This window comes from Oxyura jamaicensis, chromosome 22, assembly GCF_011077185.1.
Source record: "Oxyura jamaicensis isolate SHBP4307 breed ruddy duck chromosome 22, BPBGC_Ojam_1.0, whole genome shotgun sequence".
NCBI classification, from domain to species: Eukaryota; Metazoa; Chordata; class Aves; order Anseriformes; family Anatidae; genus Oxyura; species Oxyura jamaicensis.
Genome location: NC_048914.1, coordinates 897,079 through 916,286, shown reverse-complemented (window position 1 = coordinate 916,286; position 19,208 = coordinate 897,079). Strand labels below are relative to the sequence as shown.

The following is a 19,208-nucleotide window of genomic DNA, read 5'->3' as shown; positions in this document are numbered from 1 at the left end:
GGGCTGGGGTCTGAGCCCTCCTCTGGGCCCTGCTGGTTTTGGGGCTGAGCTTCGCCTTGTCTCTCCAGGCTGACAGGAACAAGAGGGATGCTCTCCCGGACGTGGCGAAGGACGCTCAGAGGGATGGCAAGCTTGCCTCCAAACCCATGTGGCTGGGTGGCCGCGCTGCCCCACAGAAATCTTCAAGTGCATCCCGGGGAGTAGCCCTGGTACATCCAGAGCAGCCGGGGAAGAGCACAAAGCTGTCCCTGGGGCTCGTCCCGGGTGTGAACCCTTCTACACAGCCCAGATGGAGGCTCCCAGCTTCTGCCTCTGGTTCCCTAAACCCAGGAGGGACTGAGGAGACTGCACGTGGCCGCCCCGTTCCCAGGGCACCTTCGTTGCTGAGCAAGGGCCTGCAGGAACATCTGGACTGCAACAAAGAGAACTTCTCAGCACAAGCTCCTACAAACCTTGTGCAGAGCAGAGCTTTTCAGTCTGATGGAAGCAGTCTCGGGAACAAGAGAGCCTTGGCTCTCAGGCAAACCTCAAGCACCATGTCAAGCACCATCCAGGGCCCAAAGGACAGAATTAATAGCTGCCAGGCCAAGGAAACACTGATTCAGGACAAATTCAGGAAGTCCCTGCCAGGCTCAAAGAGTGCATCCCAAAAACCAAGTGCCAAAACCCAACCGTTGCAACCCCCTCGGTCGCTTGCTGTTTCTACTAATTTGCTACACAAAAAACCAGCAGTAAAACATGAAAAAATGAGTACAGCAGGGCAACCCGTAGGAAAGCCACTTGGCACGCGTCCGGGGGGAAGTCTTCAGCACTGCAGTAGAGCTCCCCAAGCAAAAAGATCTCCCCCGAAGCCTCCAGCCTCCAGCAGGCCACTGGGGTCCACGAGGAGCTCCAGCACGCAGCTGGGCACCGCGGTGCTGGGACGAAGGCCCGCGGTTAAAGGGGGGGCAGAGAGGAAGGACGTGAAGGCACCGCCCGGACACACGGCAGGGTCCCGAGCCAGAGCCGCCGTGGGCCGGGCTCACAGCCCCAGAGCTCGAGGGGCTGAGAGCAGGAGAGAGAGGCTGAACCCGGAGCTGCCGCAGGCACACGGGGTGCACGCGGGGCGCGTCCCCAAGACCCAGACGGCTGAGGATCGGAGGTGAGTAGCGCCTCGGGCTGGCTCCGTCCTCGCCTCCAGGGGACAGCAGAGCACAGAGCTGCTGAGCCAGCTCCCCCCTGCAGGGCCGGGCTCCCTCAGCCAGCTGCTGGGTGGAGGAGGGCAGGATGGGGTTTGGTGCTGCTCTGGGCTCCCCTTTCCTCCCGGCGGTTTGGCAATCCCCTAACGCAGCCAGCAGTGGATGTAGTGGCTGCCTGAAGAGAGCAGGCAGCTGCTCTCCTGTTCAAAATCCTTCAAAACACACAAACCTGGGAGGGTTTGCCTGGCCTAGCATGGCTCGGATGAATTTTTAGGATAGAGTTCTCCCTGAGCAGCTGAATCTGGCTAGAGAGATCCAAGGGGAAGACGGGCAATAGCCTGTCAGAAAGTGGTGGTAACAGTGATCCCCTGGTCCTTCAACAGGAGACAACTGGAGCAGTGGCTGGCATCCAAAGGCAAGTCCTACAAACGGCCACCTATGACGCTGCCCCAAAAAAAGCCAGTGAGAGAGAAGCTGCCCGTCTGGAGCGCTGTCAAGGAGGAAGAGAAAGCAGAGCAGCCTGAGGAGCTCTACTTGGACAAAATCAACAACCTGCTAACTGAGTGCCTGAAGCTCATCGAGGAGGTGTGGATGGGAAAGGGGCGGCTTTAAGGGGCTCCTCTTCCCTTGGAGCATCCCAGGAGCTGAGGGCCACGTGCTCCCAGCAGCACATGGGTTTAGAGCAAGGATTCTTGCTTTTCCTGGGAAAGGTAAAAGTGCTAATGCTCCACTCACCCATGGAGTTACGGGGATAGGCCAAAGGCCGCAGGGCGATGACAAGGACAACAGTGGCACCCAGTAATGTGGCCTACGTGCGTCCCTGTTGTCCCAGTACCGGTCTGCAGCAGGATTTCTGTGGCAGCAGCCCAGGCTGTGTGAGCTGCCCTGAGATGTGTCCCTGGTGGACATCGCCCCTGGCAATGCCGCCTGCTAGCCCAGCACCAGGGGGCAGTGGCCCTGCTAGTGCCTGCGCTGGCGAGCCTCTCCCTCAACACCCCCCTGCAGTGCTCATTTTCCGGAGGGGGAAACAGAGGCAGAGAAATTACATGTCCAGGGTCATGCAAGAGACTTGTAAAAAGCAAAATCCAGGCTCAGACCCTGCCTCTTTTGCCCGGGAGCGCTGGGGGAACAGAGGCATGCCAGCAGCTCCGGCCCTCGTGGGTGGCCCCGTTCTTCACACCTCGTCCTTGTTTCGCAGGGTGTCCAGTCGGAGGAGCTCTCTGCAATTCTGTCCCGTGAGCCCCGAGCGGAAAAATGCGCCAAGTTCTGGATCTGCAAAGTGAAACTGCTCGCCCGGAGCAACCCCTTGGACGTGATGGAGCTGTACGAAGCCGCGGTCTGCGCCGGTGCTGCCGTGAGTGGGGCGCGCTTCTTGGTGGCTCCCTGCAATCCCTGTCCCGTGCCAGCGCGTCGCATCGAGACATGGGGCGGATTTGGGGATCAGATTCCAGAGGAGGGCTGGGAGGCCGAGTGCCCTGGGCTGTGGCTGGAAGCAGCACAGTGGCAGCTCCGTGCCTGGGCGGTGTAACAGCAGTGTCTGGTGGGATGTCTGCCCCGCAGCGTGCTCACAGATCTGACTTAGGGAAGGGCACTGCTGCAGCCGCCAGCCTTTCCCTCCAGCACAGGGTGCAGCAGCAGCAACCTTTCCTCCTGTTCTCTTTGGGCTATTCTTTGTTCCTGAGTCATGCCTGCCTTGACCTGTGTTCGGCTTTTCTTGCAGCCGCTCCAGGAGCTCAGAGAAGTTGTCCTTGGTATTCTGAAGACTGCAGGCCAACCACCAGGAGGTAACACATGCACGGAGGGGCCGGCTGGCAGGCTGGGGCTCCCTGCTGCTGCAGGCAGGGAAGCAGCACGGTTGTTTGCAGCCTGTCTCAGCGCCCCGTGTCCCTTTTGACTTTGATGTTGACGGAGTGTTGTGAAAGTCCAGAATCCTGATCTCAGTAACGGGGCAGGATTCCTCTGCCAGCGCCGGGCCCCAGCCCAGCACGCCTCTAGTGAGGTGCCCTGGGCTGCGGCCAGAGCGCTGTGGTGCTGTGAGCCCGCTCCAGCTCTGCCCTCTCTACAACCGGGCTGCCCTTTTCCTCTCTCCTGTCAGGGGAGAAGGCTGAGCAGCCCGCGCCCTGGGAGCCCCCAGCGCCTTGCCTGGCAGAGAGGGAGCACACGGCATCGACTCCCAGCCTGGCGGGGAGCTCCCTGACCAGCCTGCCCGTCTCCTCCATCAAACTGCAGGTTACATCCGTACCCAGGTGAGTGGAGCTGCCCGCTGCTGGCAGCAAGCACCTGCTCCCTGTGCCAGTGCTCCTGCCTGCAGGGCTCCTGCCTCACGGCTCTTCTCCCCGCAGGGGAAGGGAGCTTCCAGAAGGCCAGGAGCTGAAATTCCTGACGCCAGTGCGGCGCTCGCTGCGGATAGAGAGGGCTGTGAGCTGCTACCCGGTGATGCTGAAGGACCACGACCCTGTCGTGTCATCCCTCAATGAAATCCTGGATGACGAAGAGGAGACGCAGTACTTTTTCCGGAAAAACAAGGCTTTGCCGGAGGTGGCAGAGGTGGAGGTTTTGAAGTTGTAGCCCCGAGGTGCTCCCCGAGGGGCGCAGGCTGCTGGCTCCCCCCAGCTTCCTGCTGTTGTGCACTTACTTCGCTTGTTTTCTCTCAGATGTAAATACGTAGGGGCGGCATAAATTAGCCTTTTCAACTGTTTTAAATATTAAAAGACTTGCAGCAGAGATGCAGCGTGGCCTAGTGAGTAGTGCGTGAGGTCCGGGATGGGAGGCTTGGGCTCTGTGCCCTCGGGGCTGCCCTTGGCTCTGCTCCGATGCACGCCCTGGGTTCTGTGCTGCAGGACGTGGTTCGGTCTCTGCGATGCTCCAGCACCTCCTGGTGCTTCAGGAAGTGGTGTCCCCAGGGCTTTGCTCCAGTGCCCCACCTGGCCGACATCTCCCCGCCAGGAGGCACGCACAGACCCTGTCCTGGACAGCAGGAGCCGCACCTGGTGGCACAACTGTACCAGACTCGGGCCGTGCACTCGCCTCCAGGACAGGTTGGAGGTCCTGGGGTGCCCGAGGGATCGCAGCAGCTTGGGCACGGGCCCCCACGGAGGCAGCCGTCATACACAGAGGGTGGCCTGCCCCCTTTTGGGGGTCCTTGGGGTTAGCCAGGCCTGAGCTCCATGCGTGGCAGGGGCTGGGGGAGGCCAGGGGGCGCAGCCAGGCCCCGTTGGTGCGCTCAGGCCCCTTCTGGCAGCACGGCCCCCTTTCCCTACTGTGAGGGGTGAAATGGGGCAGCTGCCATAAAGCACAGGGCACAGCCCCATCCTTCGTCCTCCCGTCTCACCACAGCCACTGCTGGCTTCGCTCAGCATCTTTAGTGGGAAGCCTCGGTGGCTGAGGTGCCGCACCTGGAGGTTCTGGTGCAGGATCCGGCCCTGCTGGCAGCGAGGGGGCTGGCTGGGGGCTGCTGCCCCCTGCGCAGGGGCCTGCACACAGCCCCAGCTGCTGGACTAGGATGTGGGAATTGTGCTTTGCTCCCATCTCCCAAGCTCTGGGGCAAAAGTTTTTCTCATAACTGATTTTATGTCTCTTCCACTCTATGACACCAATAAAACTTAGCCAGGAGTTAAAGAACCTTTTATAAATAAAGGGTGAAAACAGAAGAGAGGAGAAGGGCACCGCTGTGCAGGGGCAGGACGGGGCCACCGATCGTCCTGCAGGTGGCTTTGGTCCTCTGGGCTCACTGAATGCCCTCGGGGGGCTGGCACCCGCCGGATCAGCAGCCAGCAGTGCTGCTGCAGGCTCAGGCCTCGCCATCCTCTTCCTCCTCCTCCTCTTCCTCCCCGCTGGAGTCCCGGGGGACCCCTGTGACCTGAGACAGAGAGGGGGGCTCAGTGGGCACAGGACCCAACCGTCATTGGGGTGCCGGTGCTGGGCTAGCTGCAGCACCAGGACTTGCCCACCTCCCCGGCGTCCACGGGGCCGTGCTCCACCGTCGACTCGTGGGCCATCTGCAGCGGGGAGAGGGGTGGCGAGAGGGGCTGGCACCCAGCACCCGACGGGCTGGGGTCCACCAGAGACCCCTCAAGGCAGGGAGGGAAACTGAGGCACGGCGTGGGGGCAGGAGCTGCGTACCAGGACGGAGGGCGCCCGGAAGAGGTAGCTGAAGGGATAGTAGAGGAAGTTGACGAAGGAGGCGGCGTAGAGGTCCGCGTAGCGCATCAGCTGGTTGGCGAAGAGGGTCTGGCGCGAGCCGCAGCGGAAGAGGCTGCCCATCTTCCCATAGCACATGTCCATCTCGTGCGTGACTTTCTGCGGGCACGGCGGGACAGTCAGGGCACCCAGTGCCGGGGTGCTGGATGCGGGTCACAACTGGGGATGGGGCCCCGGGCGTCACCTGGATCCGACGCTTGATGGAGCTGATGTCTGGGCGCTCGCTGCTGCCGCTGTCTAAGTGCCTGCAGTGGGAGCAAAGCCCTGAGCGGGGTCTCACAGCTCACCCGAGGGTCCTCCACGTGTCTCCTCCAGGTCCCTGCACCCCGCAGTGCCCCATCTGCAGCCCCCCGTGCCCACTCACTGGTACAGCTCCGCCAGGAAGAGGTCCAGGCTCCGCAGCTCCTCAAACAGCTCTGCAATAGCAAAGGGTCCAGCTCAGCGCAGGCACCGGCCCCGGCACGGCCACCACGGGGTGCTGGGACACATCCCGCCCTGCTCGGCTGTCCCCACGTCTGCTTTTGTCACTGAGGGGGGGTTGGAGGTCCCGGGCCACCTCCGTAGCTGTGCTGCCCCAGCCAAGCCCTGCTCACCGCTCTTCTCCGTCCACACCTGCAGCTCGCGGGCCAGCTCGGGCACCACCAGGAAGGTGCGCCAGCCCTGCCGCTTCTTGGACTTGAGGATGTCCCCGAAGATGTGGTCCCCCATGTACAGGATGTCTTTGCCCTTCACACCCAGCAGGTCGCACACCACGTCCGAGGAGCCTGCGCCAGCCACACGTCAGGGCACGGCGCTGCCGTGTCCCCACGCCACCGTGCAGCCCGGCCGGGCACTCACCACCAGAGTAGACGGTGCAGTGCTGGAGGGGGCCGGTGTACGTCCCGATGCGCAGCTTCCCCGTGTCCTGTGGGCAAAGAGGGCCCCGTGGTGGAGCCGTCACCTGCACCGGAGCCACCGGGCTGTGCCCGCGCTGTGCAAGGGGTTCGGTGGCAGGAGGGTGGCACGCGGTGGCCGGGTCCCCACCGTGTTGACTTGGCGCAGGACGGTGCCCTCGGCGAAGAAGAGCGGCTTGCGGGTGTCCACCACGATGAGGTCGAAGTAGGAGCGCCAGGAGCGCTGCGGGGTCTCGGCCTGCTGGGGTGCAGGGTACGGGGGCTGAGGGGGTGACAAGGTCATGGATGGTGGCGGGCTGCCAACAGCACCCCCAGCATGGCCTCACCTTGTCCCCGTCACTGAAGTCGAACAGGTAGGACATGATGGCCTGCAACGACAGCCGGGGTCACCGCCACCAGCCCTCAGGAGGGCAGCTGGTGGGGGGGGGGGGGGGGGGGGCGCTGCGCGCGGCGCCCCCCCCCCAGACGTGGGGGTGCAGCTACTCACGTCAGTGTAGTTGTAGTCGCTGTTGGTGGCCAGGAAGACCTTCCCCACTTCCTTCATGCGGCTCAGCAGCAGGGGCACACGGGGCTGGCAAGGGCAGAGTCAGGGCGCTGGGGGCCAGGGGGGTCGCGCGGGGACCTGGCTTTGGGGTGGGGGGGCTCACAGACACTCACGTCTTTCACCACATATTTCTCCAGGTTCTCCAGTGTCTTCTCCTTCAGGCAGCCCTGCAGAGGGGACGGGTGGTGAGGGCTCGGCACGGTGCCAGGATCCAGACATTTGTCGTCCCTCCCCCCACCCCCCTTCCAGAAAACTTCTGGGGGTGAAGCCGTGGCCATGGTGTCCCCCCATGCACGGGGTCCCTGAACCCTGCCTGCGGCACCCACTGAGAGGTGGACTTGGTCCATGGCCTCGCGCACGTCCTGGAACATGCTGCGGAAGGACATGAAGAGGTTCCCGTGCTTGTAGCCAGTGTCGCAGCTGCAATTGGGGGAAAAATGGTGTGTGAAGGTGGCGGGAGACCCCCTGAGACCCATCCTCACCCAGGCTGCCACTGGGGGGTGCCACGTCCTGCCCCCCCCCCCCGATTTCCCACTTACTTGACGTATCTGGAGCAGTTGGTGAAGAAGTCCACGAGGCAGGCGTAGAGGTAGGTCTCTGCCAGGGAAAGGGGCCATGAGTGGGGGCAGCGCCACGGGGGGAGGGCTCGGGGGGTGAGGGTGCGGGGGGGTCACTCACCCGTGAGGTTGAAGAGGGTGTTGAGGATGTGGAAGCGCTTCATGTCGTCCCGCTGGATGAACTTGTTGGGGTAGTAGTGGAGGATTTCGGCCCTAGGGAAGGGGCACGGAGCTGCTGAGCGCTGTGTGTGTGTGGGGGGCACCCGGCCGCATCCTGCCCCTCCAACCGCAACCCAAAACCTCACCGCCAGAACACCGAGGGACCCCTGTGACCCCCCGAACCCAGAACTCACCCCTTGAGGAAGCGGAAGCCGTGGGCGCAGACCAGAAGGTTCCCGTGTGAGTCCACCTTCAGCAGGTTCCCGTACAGGGCGTCGAACACCAGCCCCCTGCAGCACGGAGCCCCGTGAGCGTGGTGTTGGACTGGGGGGTTCTCGATGCCCCAGCCACACGCGTGACCCCCCCGGTCCCATCCCTGAAGCCTGCCGGCACTCACCGGGTGGGGAAGGTGGGGTCGTACTTGTAGGCGAGGATCTCGTGGGGATACCCGATGGAGACGAGGTGCTCCAGCAGCAGCTGGAAGGCCAGCTCCTCGTAGTCAGGGGACTTGTACACTGCAGCGAGCAGGGGGGCAGCGTGGGCACGGGCCGGGGAGGGGGAACCACCCCAAAATCTGGCTCTGTCCTCCCCGTCCGCCCCACGCACTGGCCAAGGTGTAGTCCATGTCGAAGCCGAAGCACTTGATCTTCTCCAGCGCCAGGCTGCGGTTCACAAAGATCCTGGGGGCGACCGGGGCTCAGCGCTGGGGGGTTTTGGAGTGCAGCGGGGTGGCACAGACCCCCGAGGCAGGTGCCCGGTCCCTTCCCCAGCCAAGGGGCCCCGCGGAGAGTTATCAGAGCAGAAAAAGGGGCTTTTCAGTAGAAAAAAGGGCTTTTCAGCTGGAAACGGAGCCGTGGTGGGCTGGGGGTGCAGGGCACGGAGCCCCCCCGTTTGGCTGGCCCCTCGCACAGCCTCAGTACGAGCGCACGGGGCCCCCCATCCCTGCTGCCCCCCCGGACAACCCCTCTGCTTTGCCCATCTCCTTCCCCCATCTCCCCCCCAAATCCTCCCCGTGCCCCTCCAGCCCCCCCACGCCCCCGTTACCCCCCCGGGTCCCACCGGTGCTGGCAGTCCCTCCGCAGCGCCCGGGGGTCGCCCTGCCCCGGGCCCGCCGCCGGGCCCCGCTCGCCCTCGCTGCCCATCACCGCCGCCTCCGGCCGCCTCCGGCCTCCGCCGTTTTAACGGGGCCCCGCGCCCCGCCCCGGCCCCGCGGCCCCGGCACGGCCCCGGCCCGGCCCCCGGTTCCCCCCCGGCCCCGAGGCAGCGGCGCCCTCCCACGGCCGCGGCCCCGACGGCGCCAGGCGGCTGCGGGCGGCCCGGTGCCCCCGGGCAATCATTAACCGGGGGTCAAGGCCCGGCCCCGCACCGCCCCCGGCCTCTCCCCCCCGGCCCCACACGGGGGCGATCCAGGGGGAAGCGCCCCCCAAAACCCCACGAGGCCCCCGTCCCTCAGGGCTGGGAGCAGGGGGCTCCATGCACCCCCAGGGCCCACGCCAGCACCCAGGGGCTGGAGCCAAGCTTGGCCGTGAGCCCCACTTGAAGCAGTGACGATTTGGGGTCAGCCCCAGCTGCGGGGCTGCGATAAGCCCCCACCATATCCCGTGACAGCGGGGGCCACGTGGGGCCCTTATCAAGGGCCACAGGCCCTGCTCACACCCAGGGTGTAGGGGGACAGCTGTGTGAAATAGGGGGGGAAAAGCCCCAGGTGGCACCCCCAGCCCCAAAGCTCCCCCCCCGAAAAAGAGAGGCACAGCATTGGCGTACGAAGGAATTCTTTATTGAGTCCGAGGTAGCAGCAGTGAGCAAGGGCTGCGGTGTAGGGGGGGCCCAGGGCTGCCCCCCAGCCCGGGGGGACATGGGGCAGCGTCACCACTGCGGATGGAGGCAAAGCTGAGCACAGCGCAGCCCGTGGCCCCCAGCCCCCCACCTAGGGTGAGGACCAGCAGCACCAGCCCTCCTTCTGGGGAGGAATCACTGCAACGGGATCTGAATTAAGTCATGAGAAATAAAAAAATAAAGTGGCCTCCCCTCTCACTGCTAATCTAAAGCTACAGAGCAGGGGGACAGCCACACCTAGGGCAGGACAGGCTGACAGCCGCACACCCTTTCTAGAAACTTAGCGCCAAAACCATTAAAAAATAAGATACTTCAGTGACAACACTAGGCAGAACGGAGGGGAGCCCCGTGGACGAGGGCAGGCCTACAGCACGTCGGGAGGCGCCGGGGAAGCGCGCCTGGCTCCCTCGCGGTCGGCAGCGGAAAGCAGGCACAGCGCGAGCGGCAAGGAGCCCAGGGCCGCGGGCAGCAGCGGGTGCCTCACGCTCCCAGGATGGCGTACTTGAAGACAGCCATGATGGCGGCACTGATAAGGCCCGAGATAGGCACGGTGACGAACCAGGCCATGAAGATGTTGCGGAAGAGGTGCCAGTCCACTGCCTTCCTGGAGCGCAGCCAGCCCACGGAGACCACCGAGCCCACCTGCCAAGGAGCAGGCCCTGTCTCAGCACAGCCCTCGCTGTATGGCTGCCCCCCATGCTAAGCCCACAGCCCCCTGCCCGCACCCAGAGCCCCCGGTCCCATCCCCCCATCGCTGCCCCAGCAGGGGGATCTTGCACAAGCCCCTCACCACCACCAGCTCCCTCATGGCAGAGGCTCACAGCTCTGTTTTGGGAGCTCAGCAGCAGCCCCGGCCCTGTTAGCAACAGGATCCAGAGGAAGCCGGGCTCATCCTTACCTTGCAGTGGGTGGTGCTGATGGGGAGGCCCACATTGGAGGCAATCACCACGGTCAGGGCAGACGCCAGCTCGATACTGAAGCCACTGTGGACGCAAAACATGTGGGAATGCGGCACGGGGGTGGCACCAGGACCCCTGTTCCCCCCTGGACCATGACGAGGACAATTTGGCCCTGACCATAGCTGGGGGCTGCTCCCCCCACAGGGCCCAGGCAGATACCACACAGCAGGACCAGCTCCTTGCCTGGGACCAACCCCTCCAGGGCAGCAGGCTGGAGGACAGCCCCTGCAGCAGGGGTCAGCAGGCAGGGAGGCGTTATGGGGCCACGCGTGTCCTGCGTGAAGCGAGAAGAGCCCTTCTCACCTCATGCAGGACTCTGGGAGCAGGATGCGGTTCCACCCCTGCCTTACCTTGACGGTGTGATGGGAGTCAGGTCCTTGCCCATCGTCTGGATGACTCTCCGACCCCACACCCACAAACCAATGCAAATCCCCGCGCCGCCATACAGCAGCAGCCAGATGGGAGTCGCCACTTTTGTAGCCACGTCACCCGTCTGATAGACGAGGTAGAGTGCAACCAGAGGGCCGATGGCATTGCTGCAAGAGGAAGGCAACCCTTAGCTAGCACACGAGCTGAGCAGGGCAGCGCCCGCCCCGCAGAGCCAGGAGAAGGGCTGAGCTGGCTGGCCAGCTCCACTGACCTGACATCGTTGCCACCGTGAGCAAAAGAGCCAAAGCAGGCGGTGAGGATCTGCAGGAACTGGAAGAGGAGGGACACCTCGGGCTTGTCCTGGTCATTCCATTCCTCCAGGGAGCTGCTGCTGCCCTTCCTGTCACCGATGCCCATCTCCACCTGGGCAGCGTTCAGATCCACGTCAGCAGCGGGGTGTGTGTCCGCCACCGCGTTGCAGTAGCTGGTGTAGCTGTCCATGCGGACCCTCTTCTTGGTGTCCGCTGCGGGCCAGGTCAGCTTCTCCATCTCCTCGCCCTTGGGCTCACCCTCCCTGGCCCGGAAAGAGTCCAGGGGCATGCCGCAGATGGCCATGGTGTAGGATGTGTAACTGTTGTTGCGGCGCAGGGGCTTGTCCCCCGAGTCCCCCATGCAGTCCCCCATTTTGGCGAGGTGCAGTTTATGCAGCAGCTCCTTGTAGAGGCCAGAGTCCTTGTGCACAGTATGGTACTGGTACTGCCCGCTGGAGCTCATGGGGTGGCTCACAGCCTGGTTGAACTGAACGAGGTTGCCGTTGGGCAGCTGCACAGCTCCTGCTGAGGGAGAAGAGGGGGAGTTAGTGCCCAGGGTCCCACAGACCCCTTCACCCCCCCCGCCACCCCCCAGTACTCACCACTGTCAACATTGGTCTCCTTCAGGTCGACGCTCGGGAGCCTCTCGCGCTCCGGGGCCTCCTCCAAGTCCCCCAGGTTGAAGGACACCGTTCTCTCCTCCACAGCCACCCGGTGCGGCGCAGGCGACACCGCCTCGGCTATGGGGCTCTTGGCATTGCCCGTACCATCCCCCAGAGGCGCCTTGGGCTCCTCGTGGTCTTCCTTCAGGCTGCTGTTCTTCTCCATCAGGGGGCTTTCAGAAGGACTTGATTTAATCTCTCCTGCCAAGAGAAGCAGATGCCATAAGGCCCCTGCCCACTGCCAGGGCCACACCTGCCCTGCTGCCCGCAGGGCAGGCCCGCACCCCTCAAGGCTCAGATTTATGGCAGACAAATTGGCTTCCACCTCCCCAGCACTGAACTTTGGTAGCTGCTCCCTCCCATCACAATGCTCATCAGTCACACCTTGCCCAACACTCAGCAGCCAGACTGTCACAAGCCAGCTCATCTCCTATTTTTAGCCCCCGCACACCCACACCGGGTGTGGTGAGCACCATTACGGGGTGGTTGCTGGTTATTCCGAGGGCAGAGATTCCTCTTCCAACAAACAAGCCATGTTTGTCTCAGTCTGTGCCCAGCTGTGCCCCCTCCCCGCTGCCAGCATCCCCGGGCAGTGCAGCTCCTGAACCTGACGGGAGCAGACAGGGCCCAGCTTCTCCCCCAGGGCCCCCCTGAACTTCTCTGTCCTCTCCCCACTGCCAGGGGCCTGGCTCCAGCTCCTGCCACTGGGCTGCAAACCCAAACAGCCCAGCTTGCCAGGAGCAGCCTCCAGCTTCCCCGGGCAGCTTGGTTTCCTGCTCCGAGGGGAGCCAAGCCGGTGCCTCACCAAACCCAGGAAGCTGAGGCTGTCCCTGCTGGGAACCTTGCTAACAGCGGCTGGAAACAGGAGCTCGGCTCGTCCAGACACCTCCACCACAACTGCCACCCCCCCAGCACTGAGCCCCCAGCCCCGCGCACAGCAGCTGAAGGCAGGGAGGAGCTGCGTGAAGCTCCAGCAGCTGGAAGGATTTCAAGGGCAGCCATAAAGCTGTTGGTCACACCCCAGCCATGCCAGCCTGACAAGGACACTCGCTATCCCCTCACCTACATCAAACGAGGAAGCTGACCGCACGCAGAGCTCGTGTGCGAGACCCCGCACAGCTCTGAGCGGCCTGTGCTGTTTGAGAGGCACCGGGACTGCTGTTTTGGATGCCTTTCAACAGACATTTCTGCCACGGGGAAAGGATTTCATAAGATTACGCAGCTGACTTGCTATCTGCATCTGCCAGGCCAAAGATTGATCACCAGGTATGCCCGGGATTAAAGGTTACACCAGCTGACAGCCTCGCTGCCTCCTGCCCCAAGCTGCAGCGCCAAGCACAGCTCGAGATTGCCCTGCCCAGCAGCTGCCAGACACGACACTGCTCCGAGGGGTTTTTTGGGGGTCCTGGCAGCCCCCAGGTGCAGCTGGTGGTGAGGAGCATGCAGGGCCCAGCCCATGGCTTGGTGAGATGCACCGGGTGACTCAGGGCTGGCAGAGCAGCTTAAGTGATAACTGCAGCTAAGGATCCCTGCTAATAACAGCCCCGGGGCTAATGAGGTCTCCCGCTGCGAAAGGAAGTTTGTTAGTAAGCGCGCCCTTCCCCAAAGGAGCACAAAGAGACGGGTACTTACGTTCGATTTTCTTCTTCATTCTCGGACATACAAAGAACCAGACGACGAGAGCACAGACAACAGCACTCCCCGCCGAAATTAGGAGGATACCCCAGAGAGGAAGTTTGTCAAAGCCCAGCACTAGGAAATAAAACAATGGATCTTGAAAACCCCAGGGCCACAGCCCCCTCCGTGTATGACTTCGCACTTGGGCGTGTGGAGCTCCTCCACCTGCAACGCCCGGGCTGGCCGGCCCGCCAGCGAGCTTCCAATTTCATGGGAAATCCACTGCTGACCACATGGAAACCAAGAGCTTAGCACACGTGGAGCCCCACCAGGGTACAATCTCCCCCATCAAAAGCTAATCTCTTTCACATGCTCAGACACTTTCCCTCCTCCCTCCTGCAGCCAAACCCGATTAGCGCCCGGTGTGCGTTCTGCCTGAGCAGCAACAGGAATATTCGCACCCGGCTCGGCTGCTGCCACGCACAGCCCCGTGTCCTGCCTTGCTGCAATGTCACAGAAAAAACACAGCCAGGCTGCTGCAGGCAGCACTGCCTCCCCTGGCACGCCGGGCTGGGAAGCCGTGGGAAGAGCAAAGGCAGGACCTTGGCTGCTCCCAGCGGAGAGCCGGGCTGCCCCCAGCACCTCTCCCTAGGTGATTTCTCACCAAGTGCCTGAAACCTTCCGAGAGGCACCCAAGGTGTTCAGTGACCCAGTTCCAAGTGCTCCCACATGCAGCGTGACTTTTAGCGGGTGCTTACACCTCTCAGTCTGCTGAGACCCGTCAGTAGACGGAGTGCTCGTGATGGCTCAGCTCCTGCGCGTCCCGCTGCAGCCAGCGGCCCTCTGCTCCCTGCGCACTGGCAGCGCCCACACCACCACAACGCACTCCGTTAACCTGCGAGCCCAGGGCAGCCTCCAACAACCTGGCCTGCCGAGGGCTACAAAGCCCACGGAGCAGCACGAGGCTTCGCCCCCCTCCTCCAGCCAGGCACTCAGGCTGAACACGGCTCCACCTGGGGAGGCCGAGCTGTACACCCACCCAGAGCAGCGCTGCTGCTCAGCAAGCCTCGGTGCCTCTCAGCCCTGGGGCTCCCGGCCTCCTCCTCTTCCTCACCCGTGGCTGCCAGGCTGGACACCGCACCGGGCACACCAAGGGGAGGGAGCTGATGGCCCTCATGAGCCTTCCAGGCACTGTTTACAGAGCAAACCCTCAAAAGCCTCAAAAAGCACTGCCTCCTGTCAGCCTCCAGCCTCCAATGACCTCTTCCACTGTTCCACAACAGGAAACCCACTCAGACTGAAAACAGCTCACGCTGAGTGACTCTGACTGATGGAAGTTATGATTTGGTATTTTTCCCCACCAGCCTGCCTTTCGGCTCTGCGGGTTCGCCGCTCATTACGCCCGTGCCAAGCGGGCGGGCGGGCGGCGGGGCCTTGCTTTTCCCGTCCTGCCCGGCTCTGTCCCCCTACACAACAGCCAAACAAACATTTCAATTTGGTGTTCCCAAAGGGCTTTCAAACTGCAGCACGAACTCCTCTTCTCAGTACAGGTGCCAGCTGCAGTGCGCCAGCTCTTCTCGCCAGGAAGTCTCGGGGATAATTAGTTTATTCTTAGGGACCAGGTGAACAGAGAGGCCACGGGCTCCACGCCCGACCTCCGGCCCTGCTCCTAGCCTCACCACCGGAGAGCGGGGAGCCCGAGGAGCCTCCCGGCAGCAGCTGGTACCTGAGCTTAGCACAGGTTAGAGAAGGGGAAGTCGCGTTATCTGCCAGTGCCGGGGAGTCTAAGGAGAAAGGTCTGTGGGGTTTAGTTTGGGCAGGCCTCTGGCTGGGAACTATCTAGTACAGAACTCAGCGCACGCTAGCCTGCCGCCTTCTGTAACCGGCACAGGCCAGCCGCCTTCTAGGAGAATTCAGCCCTGAAAAGCAAAAAGGGGTAAATCGTGCATTTAATGGAGGCTTTGTAAAGAATTCCAAAATTCAGGTTCAAGTATTCAGACGTGTACTTACAGGGCGCGCCGGTATACATGATGGAGAAGAGGTTGATCCCCACGGTACAGGCATAGAAGACGGGCAGAGCTCGCAAGCCGTTGGGGACGGGGTCCGCCTGCAAGACAAGGTCGGGAGCTGCAGGAACCCAGAGCCCAGCACCACTGGGATGCCCTCGGGGCTGTGGCTGCCCCCAGCTGGATTGCATGGCTCCCCGTGCCTTCGGCCCCACAACGTGTGCCCAGCCAGAGTCGGGAGCTGCAGGGAACCTCCCCGCTGTGCTCCGCTCGCACCGACTGGGGGGCACCTCGGGGCCCCCCGACATCCCCTGCGCACACACACAGGCAGCCTGGCCCTTGCAGCCCTTCCTCAAGCTCCAACCACACAGGATTTTTCACCTCACCGGGCGCTTTCAGACAAGACTGCCAGTCAGACAAAGGTTTTGCCTCTCCAGCTGACTCGGGCTGCACAAGGAAGTCCACCACCCCCACAAGCAGCTTATTCAGCCTCATACCTGCGCAGAGAGGCCCTCGCCCCAGCAGCAGCAGCACTTAATCTCCGCCGCTGCTCGGCAATCCGGGTCCCGTGCTGATGCAAACGCACGGAGCGCTGCCGACCGCGGTGAGGGGCCGCAACCAGCCGGTTCCGTGCCAGAACCACTCGGAAATGGGAAGCACGAGGGGCAAGCACGGCTCTCAAAGGCCAGTTATGCAAGGTTACTCCGACAGCAGTGACGCCGGATTGTTTTAAAGGGTTGCCAGGCAGAAAACAGCAGCGATACGATCTTAACATCTCTTGAAGCAGTAGTAGTTAGATCCCAGCCCTAAACTCATTTAAGTAATTAAACTCAAATGCGCAGAACAAACCGATTACACAACAATTGGAGTTGGCTCCCCTGGACGGCTGGCTGGATGTCCCTCACCAGCAGGGTCGCGTGCTTTGCGGAGGTTTGTCACCTCCAAAAGGTGACATTAAAGCTGCCACCTCCATTTCCAACATTTTGGTTGCTAATTCCCTTTTTCTGGGCCTCCACACCCTTCAGACAGGGGCAAGTTGTTCTCAAGCCCTGCCAGACAGTCCCTGGGTTCACCTGGAGCCTCACGGCCCCACCAGGAAGCTGCTGCCACCCGGCAAAGTTTTAAGGCAGAGAAGAACCTGGAACAATTTGCCTGAAGAGCTTCAGGTGCAGGTCTCACCCCAGGCTTGGACTTTGGCTCCCAGGCCAGGCACTGCACACACGGTGACCAGGAAGAGGACACCGGGGCTCCCTGGGTGCCGTCCTCAGGGTGCGCTGCCCCGAGCACAGCCCCTGCGCCCCCCAAAGCGGCTTTAGATCTGCTGCTCACAGGTGGCTTGGGATGGAAACGCTGCTCCTACGTACGGGAAGCAGCAGTTCCTCTGTAGGCTAATGCCAGAGCAGATCACACAAGCTGAAGGAAGTGTACATTGGCACGGCCACAAGTCGTGCCTCTCGGCATAAAGCAGCACCTAGAGAGGCGCAAGAATCCTGCCCAGCTTCAGAAGAATAAAACCAACAGAAAGTGCTCTGCTTCACGGTGACATAGAACAGCCTGAAGGTGTGGGCTGCCCAGCCAGCCTCTCCTGGGGGGGGGAAAGCACAGTTTCCACAGAACCAGGGACAATTCCGTCCCTCCCAGCTTCAAAACAAAGCCATTGCCGTCAGTCGTTGCCTTCATCTGCAGCATAGCTCACCCTCACACCACAAGTCAAGGAAAATCCTGACAAGGAGCTCTGATGTTATCAATTCCAGGCTGCCTTGCTATTTGGAAGCTGCAGCTGGTTCTGCTCCAGCCAGGCAGGGGACACTGCCAGCCCAGATGTTTTGGAGGAGGTAAGTGAAGCCTCCTTATCTCCTGGGCTCCACAGAACAAGTGCAGCTCTCGTCTTCCCCTAGGTCCCTTCAGCTCCTCCTGGACGGGTGCCCACTCAAGGCTCACCACAAGCACACAACCAAACCCATGCACCTGCAGAACTTCTGGCACACATAAACCACCCAGACGTGTTAACGGGCTCGCGGGAAGCCCCCAGCAGCCCCAGGCAGTCACAGCACACAGCTGGACCATCCTTACCTTATGAAGAATGAACCTACGGACAAGGAAGAACAGGATAGCAGACATGATGCCAGAAAGGAGGGGTGAGATGAACCAGGACAACACTAGGAGAGAAGAGGTGTGATTAGAACCGCACTGCTGGGAGGGAACCCTGGGCATGCACAGTGGCAGCACGTGCTGGTGCCGGACACGGAGGTGGCCACGCTCTGTCCGGAACCATCGCCTCGCTGCACTTACCGATTTTTAGCAGCTCAGACCACTTGACACCTTCCTGCCCTTTGGCCACCAAGGAAAAGCCAATCGTTGCTCCAACAATACAATGGGTACCCGAAATGGGAAGCTTCAAGAACGAAGCCACAAGCTGCCACACGGCCGATCCTGAAAGGCAAGAACAAGGCTGGTAAGTGGAACGGAGACATCTGCACAGGGCAGCGCGGCACAGCACGGCACGTGGGCACTCACCAAACATGGCGCTGATGGAGCCCGCCATGAGCAGCTCCTGCGTGGAGTTGTACATCTCCACGTCGATCAGCCCCTTGCGGATGGTCTCACTGACCTTGGCCCCCAGGAGGACGGAGCCCACTGTCTCAAAGATGCTGGCCAAGATGCACGCCTGCCGGAGCGTCACCACACCTGAGCCAACCGCGGTCCCAAAGGAGTTGGCCACGTCATTGGCGCCCACGGAAAAGGCCAGGACGAAGGCGATGATGAAGCCCAGCACCAGCATCCAGAGGAAGCCGGTCAGCGGAGCCGGGACCGTGCCGCTCTCCGCCAGCGCCGGGACGCTGGTGGGGACCGAATCCATGGCTGCTGCTAGTGGTTTGGGGACGGCCAGGGGGCTCGGGAACGGGGAGGTGGGGGATGTAAACAGAGCGTGAGGTACGGAGGTGCTACAATAAATAACGGTACAAAATTAAATAGGCTGCGGGCGGGACGCGGGGCTGCTGCTATAGGGCGCGTGCGGCGGCGGCTGCGGGGCGGCCGGGGCGGCTGCGGGCGGTCAGGGCCGGGCCGGGCTCCATGGCGAGGGCGGGCGGGCGGGCGGCCTCTTCATCCTACGGACAGCGGGCGCTGAGCGGGCGGCACCGCGCGGCCCCAACGGCCGCTCCCGCCCCGAAAAATAAACCGAAACCACCCGGAATCACCCCAAAACCCCCCGGAGCCTCCCGAATCCTCCCAAAGCCCCCGGCCCCGCCCGCGACCGCCCCCTCCCCGCTCACCGACAGCGCCGAATGGGCCGGGACGGGGCCAGGCGGGCCGGCACCAGGATGGGAGCACCGGACACGGGCTCGGAACACGCTCGGCTCGGCCTCGCTCTGCCGCCTCCCCCCTGCGCCGCCGCCCGCCCTCCTTTTATAGCCACCGCCTGCCACGTGACCGCCGCGCCCCCCGCCCCTCCCGTGACGCCCGGAGCCGCCCGGCGCTCCCATTCGCCCTCTGGCCGCCGGGAGGGCGGGGCCGAGCCGCTATTGGACGGCGGCCGCTCAACGGCCCGGGCCCGCCCGCGGGCTTGGCGCGCCCCTGCGCGGGCAGCGCGCCCCGGCACCACGTGGGTGCCGCCTGGGCCCGGCACGGCCCCGAGCCGGCACCGGGCACGATCCGGCGCCCCGGCGCGATCCGGCCCGCACCGGGCACGGCACCGGCTGCGGCACCGGGCTTCCCCCAGCTCCCCCCAGCTCCGCCTGGAACCGCCGTGAAGCTCCCGTGCACGGGTCTCGCCGGGTACCAGCCCCCGCCCCTTCCGGGACCGCCGGCTCGGCGCGGTGTCCGCCGCGTGTCCCCCCCCCCCCGGTGATGGCTGTGGCCGCCCCCAGGAGCCCCCCGGGGCTGGACCCAAACCGCTCCCACCCGCTGCTTTGCCG

At 63.1% G+C, this 19,208-nt stretch overlaps 3 protein-coding genes across 5 annotated transcripts in view; 1 reads left to right on the top strand and 2 right to left on the bottom strand.

Moving 5' to 3' along the window:
• The window catches only part of CKAP2L (cytoskeleton associated protein 2 like), a 4,914-nt gene extending 753 nt beyond the window's left edge, over positions 1 to 4,161 (top strand). Inside the window, exons 2-7 of the mRNA XM_035345077.1 lie at positions 69 to 1,141; positions 1,562 to 1,763; positions 2,377 to 2,532; positions 2,899 to 2,962; positions 3,274 to 3,424; positions 3,521 to 4,161. Of these exons, the coding sequence (XP_035200968.1) occupies positions 147 to 1,141; positions 1,562 to 1,763; positions 2,377 to 2,532; positions 2,899 to 2,962; positions 3,274 to 3,424; positions 3,521 to 3,746 (1,794 nt within the window). The 5' untranslated portion in view covers positions 69 to 146 and the 3' untranslated portion in view covers positions 3,747 to 4,161. The remainder of the gene's footprint in view (positions 1 to 68; positions 1,142 to 1,561; positions 1,764 to 2,376; positions 2,533 to 2,898; positions 2,963 to 3,273; positions 3,425 to 3,520) is intronic.
• Positions 4,162 to 4,785: 624 nt separating this feature from the next.
• LOC118177408 (cytosolic purine 5'-nucleotidase-like) lies at positions 4,786 to 8,757 on the bottom strand. Of its 2 annotated transcripts, XM_035345078.1 has the most exons (18): positions 8,591 to 8,757; positions 8,138 to 8,211; positions 7,929 to 8,046; positions 7,726 to 7,821; positions 7,494 to 7,585; positions 7,355 to 7,412; positions 7,142 to 7,235; positions 6,929 to 6,982; positions 6,759 to 6,842; positions 6,598 to 6,639; positions 6,402 to 6,509; positions 6,216 to 6,282; positions 5,972 to 6,142; positions 5,743 to 5,794; positions 5,563 to 5,623; positions 5,301 to 5,477; positions 5,129 to 5,176; positions 4,786 to 5,037 (listed from the first exon to the last, which is right to left on the bottom strand). In XM_035345078.1, the coding sequence occupies exons 1-18, from the start codon at positions 8,671 to 8,673 to the stop codon at positions 4,969 to 4,971; spliced, it is 1,548 nt and encodes a 515-aa protein (XP_035200969.1). In that variant the 5' UTR covers positions 8,674 to 8,757; the 3' UTR covers positions 4,786 to 4,968. The 2 variants fall into 2 exon arrangements, with proteins under 2 accessions (XP_035200969.1, XP_035200971.1); XM_035345080.1 differs by lacking the exon at positions 6,598 to 6,639.
• Positions 8,758 to 9,286: 529 nt separating this feature from the next.
• Positions 9,287 to 18,422, bottom strand: SLC20A1 (solute carrier family 20 member 1). 2 transcript variants are annotated; one of them, XM_035345076.1, is made up of 10 exons: positions 17,809 to 18,422; positions 17,584 to 17,724; positions 17,365 to 17,450; positions 15,296 to 15,392; positions 13,301 to 13,420; positions 11,609 to 11,869; positions 10,967 to 11,528; positions 10,677 to 10,862; positions 10,266 to 10,350; positions 9,287 to 10,009 (listed from the first exon to the last, which is right to left on the bottom strand). In XM_035345076.1, exons 1-10 carry the CDS (start codon positions 18,149 to 18,151, stop codon positions 9,848 to 9,850), a joined length of 2,043 nt encoding a protein of 680 aa, XP_035200967.1. In that variant the 5' UTR covers positions 18,152 to 18,422; the 3' UTR covers positions 9,287 to 9,847. The 2 variants fall into 2 exon arrangements, with proteins under 2 accessions (XP_035200967.1, XP_035200966.1); XM_035345075.1 differs by having other exon boundaries at positions 10,967 to 11,531; positions 17,809 to 18,421.
• Between the last annotated feature and the right edge of the window lie 786 nt (positions 18,423 to 19,208).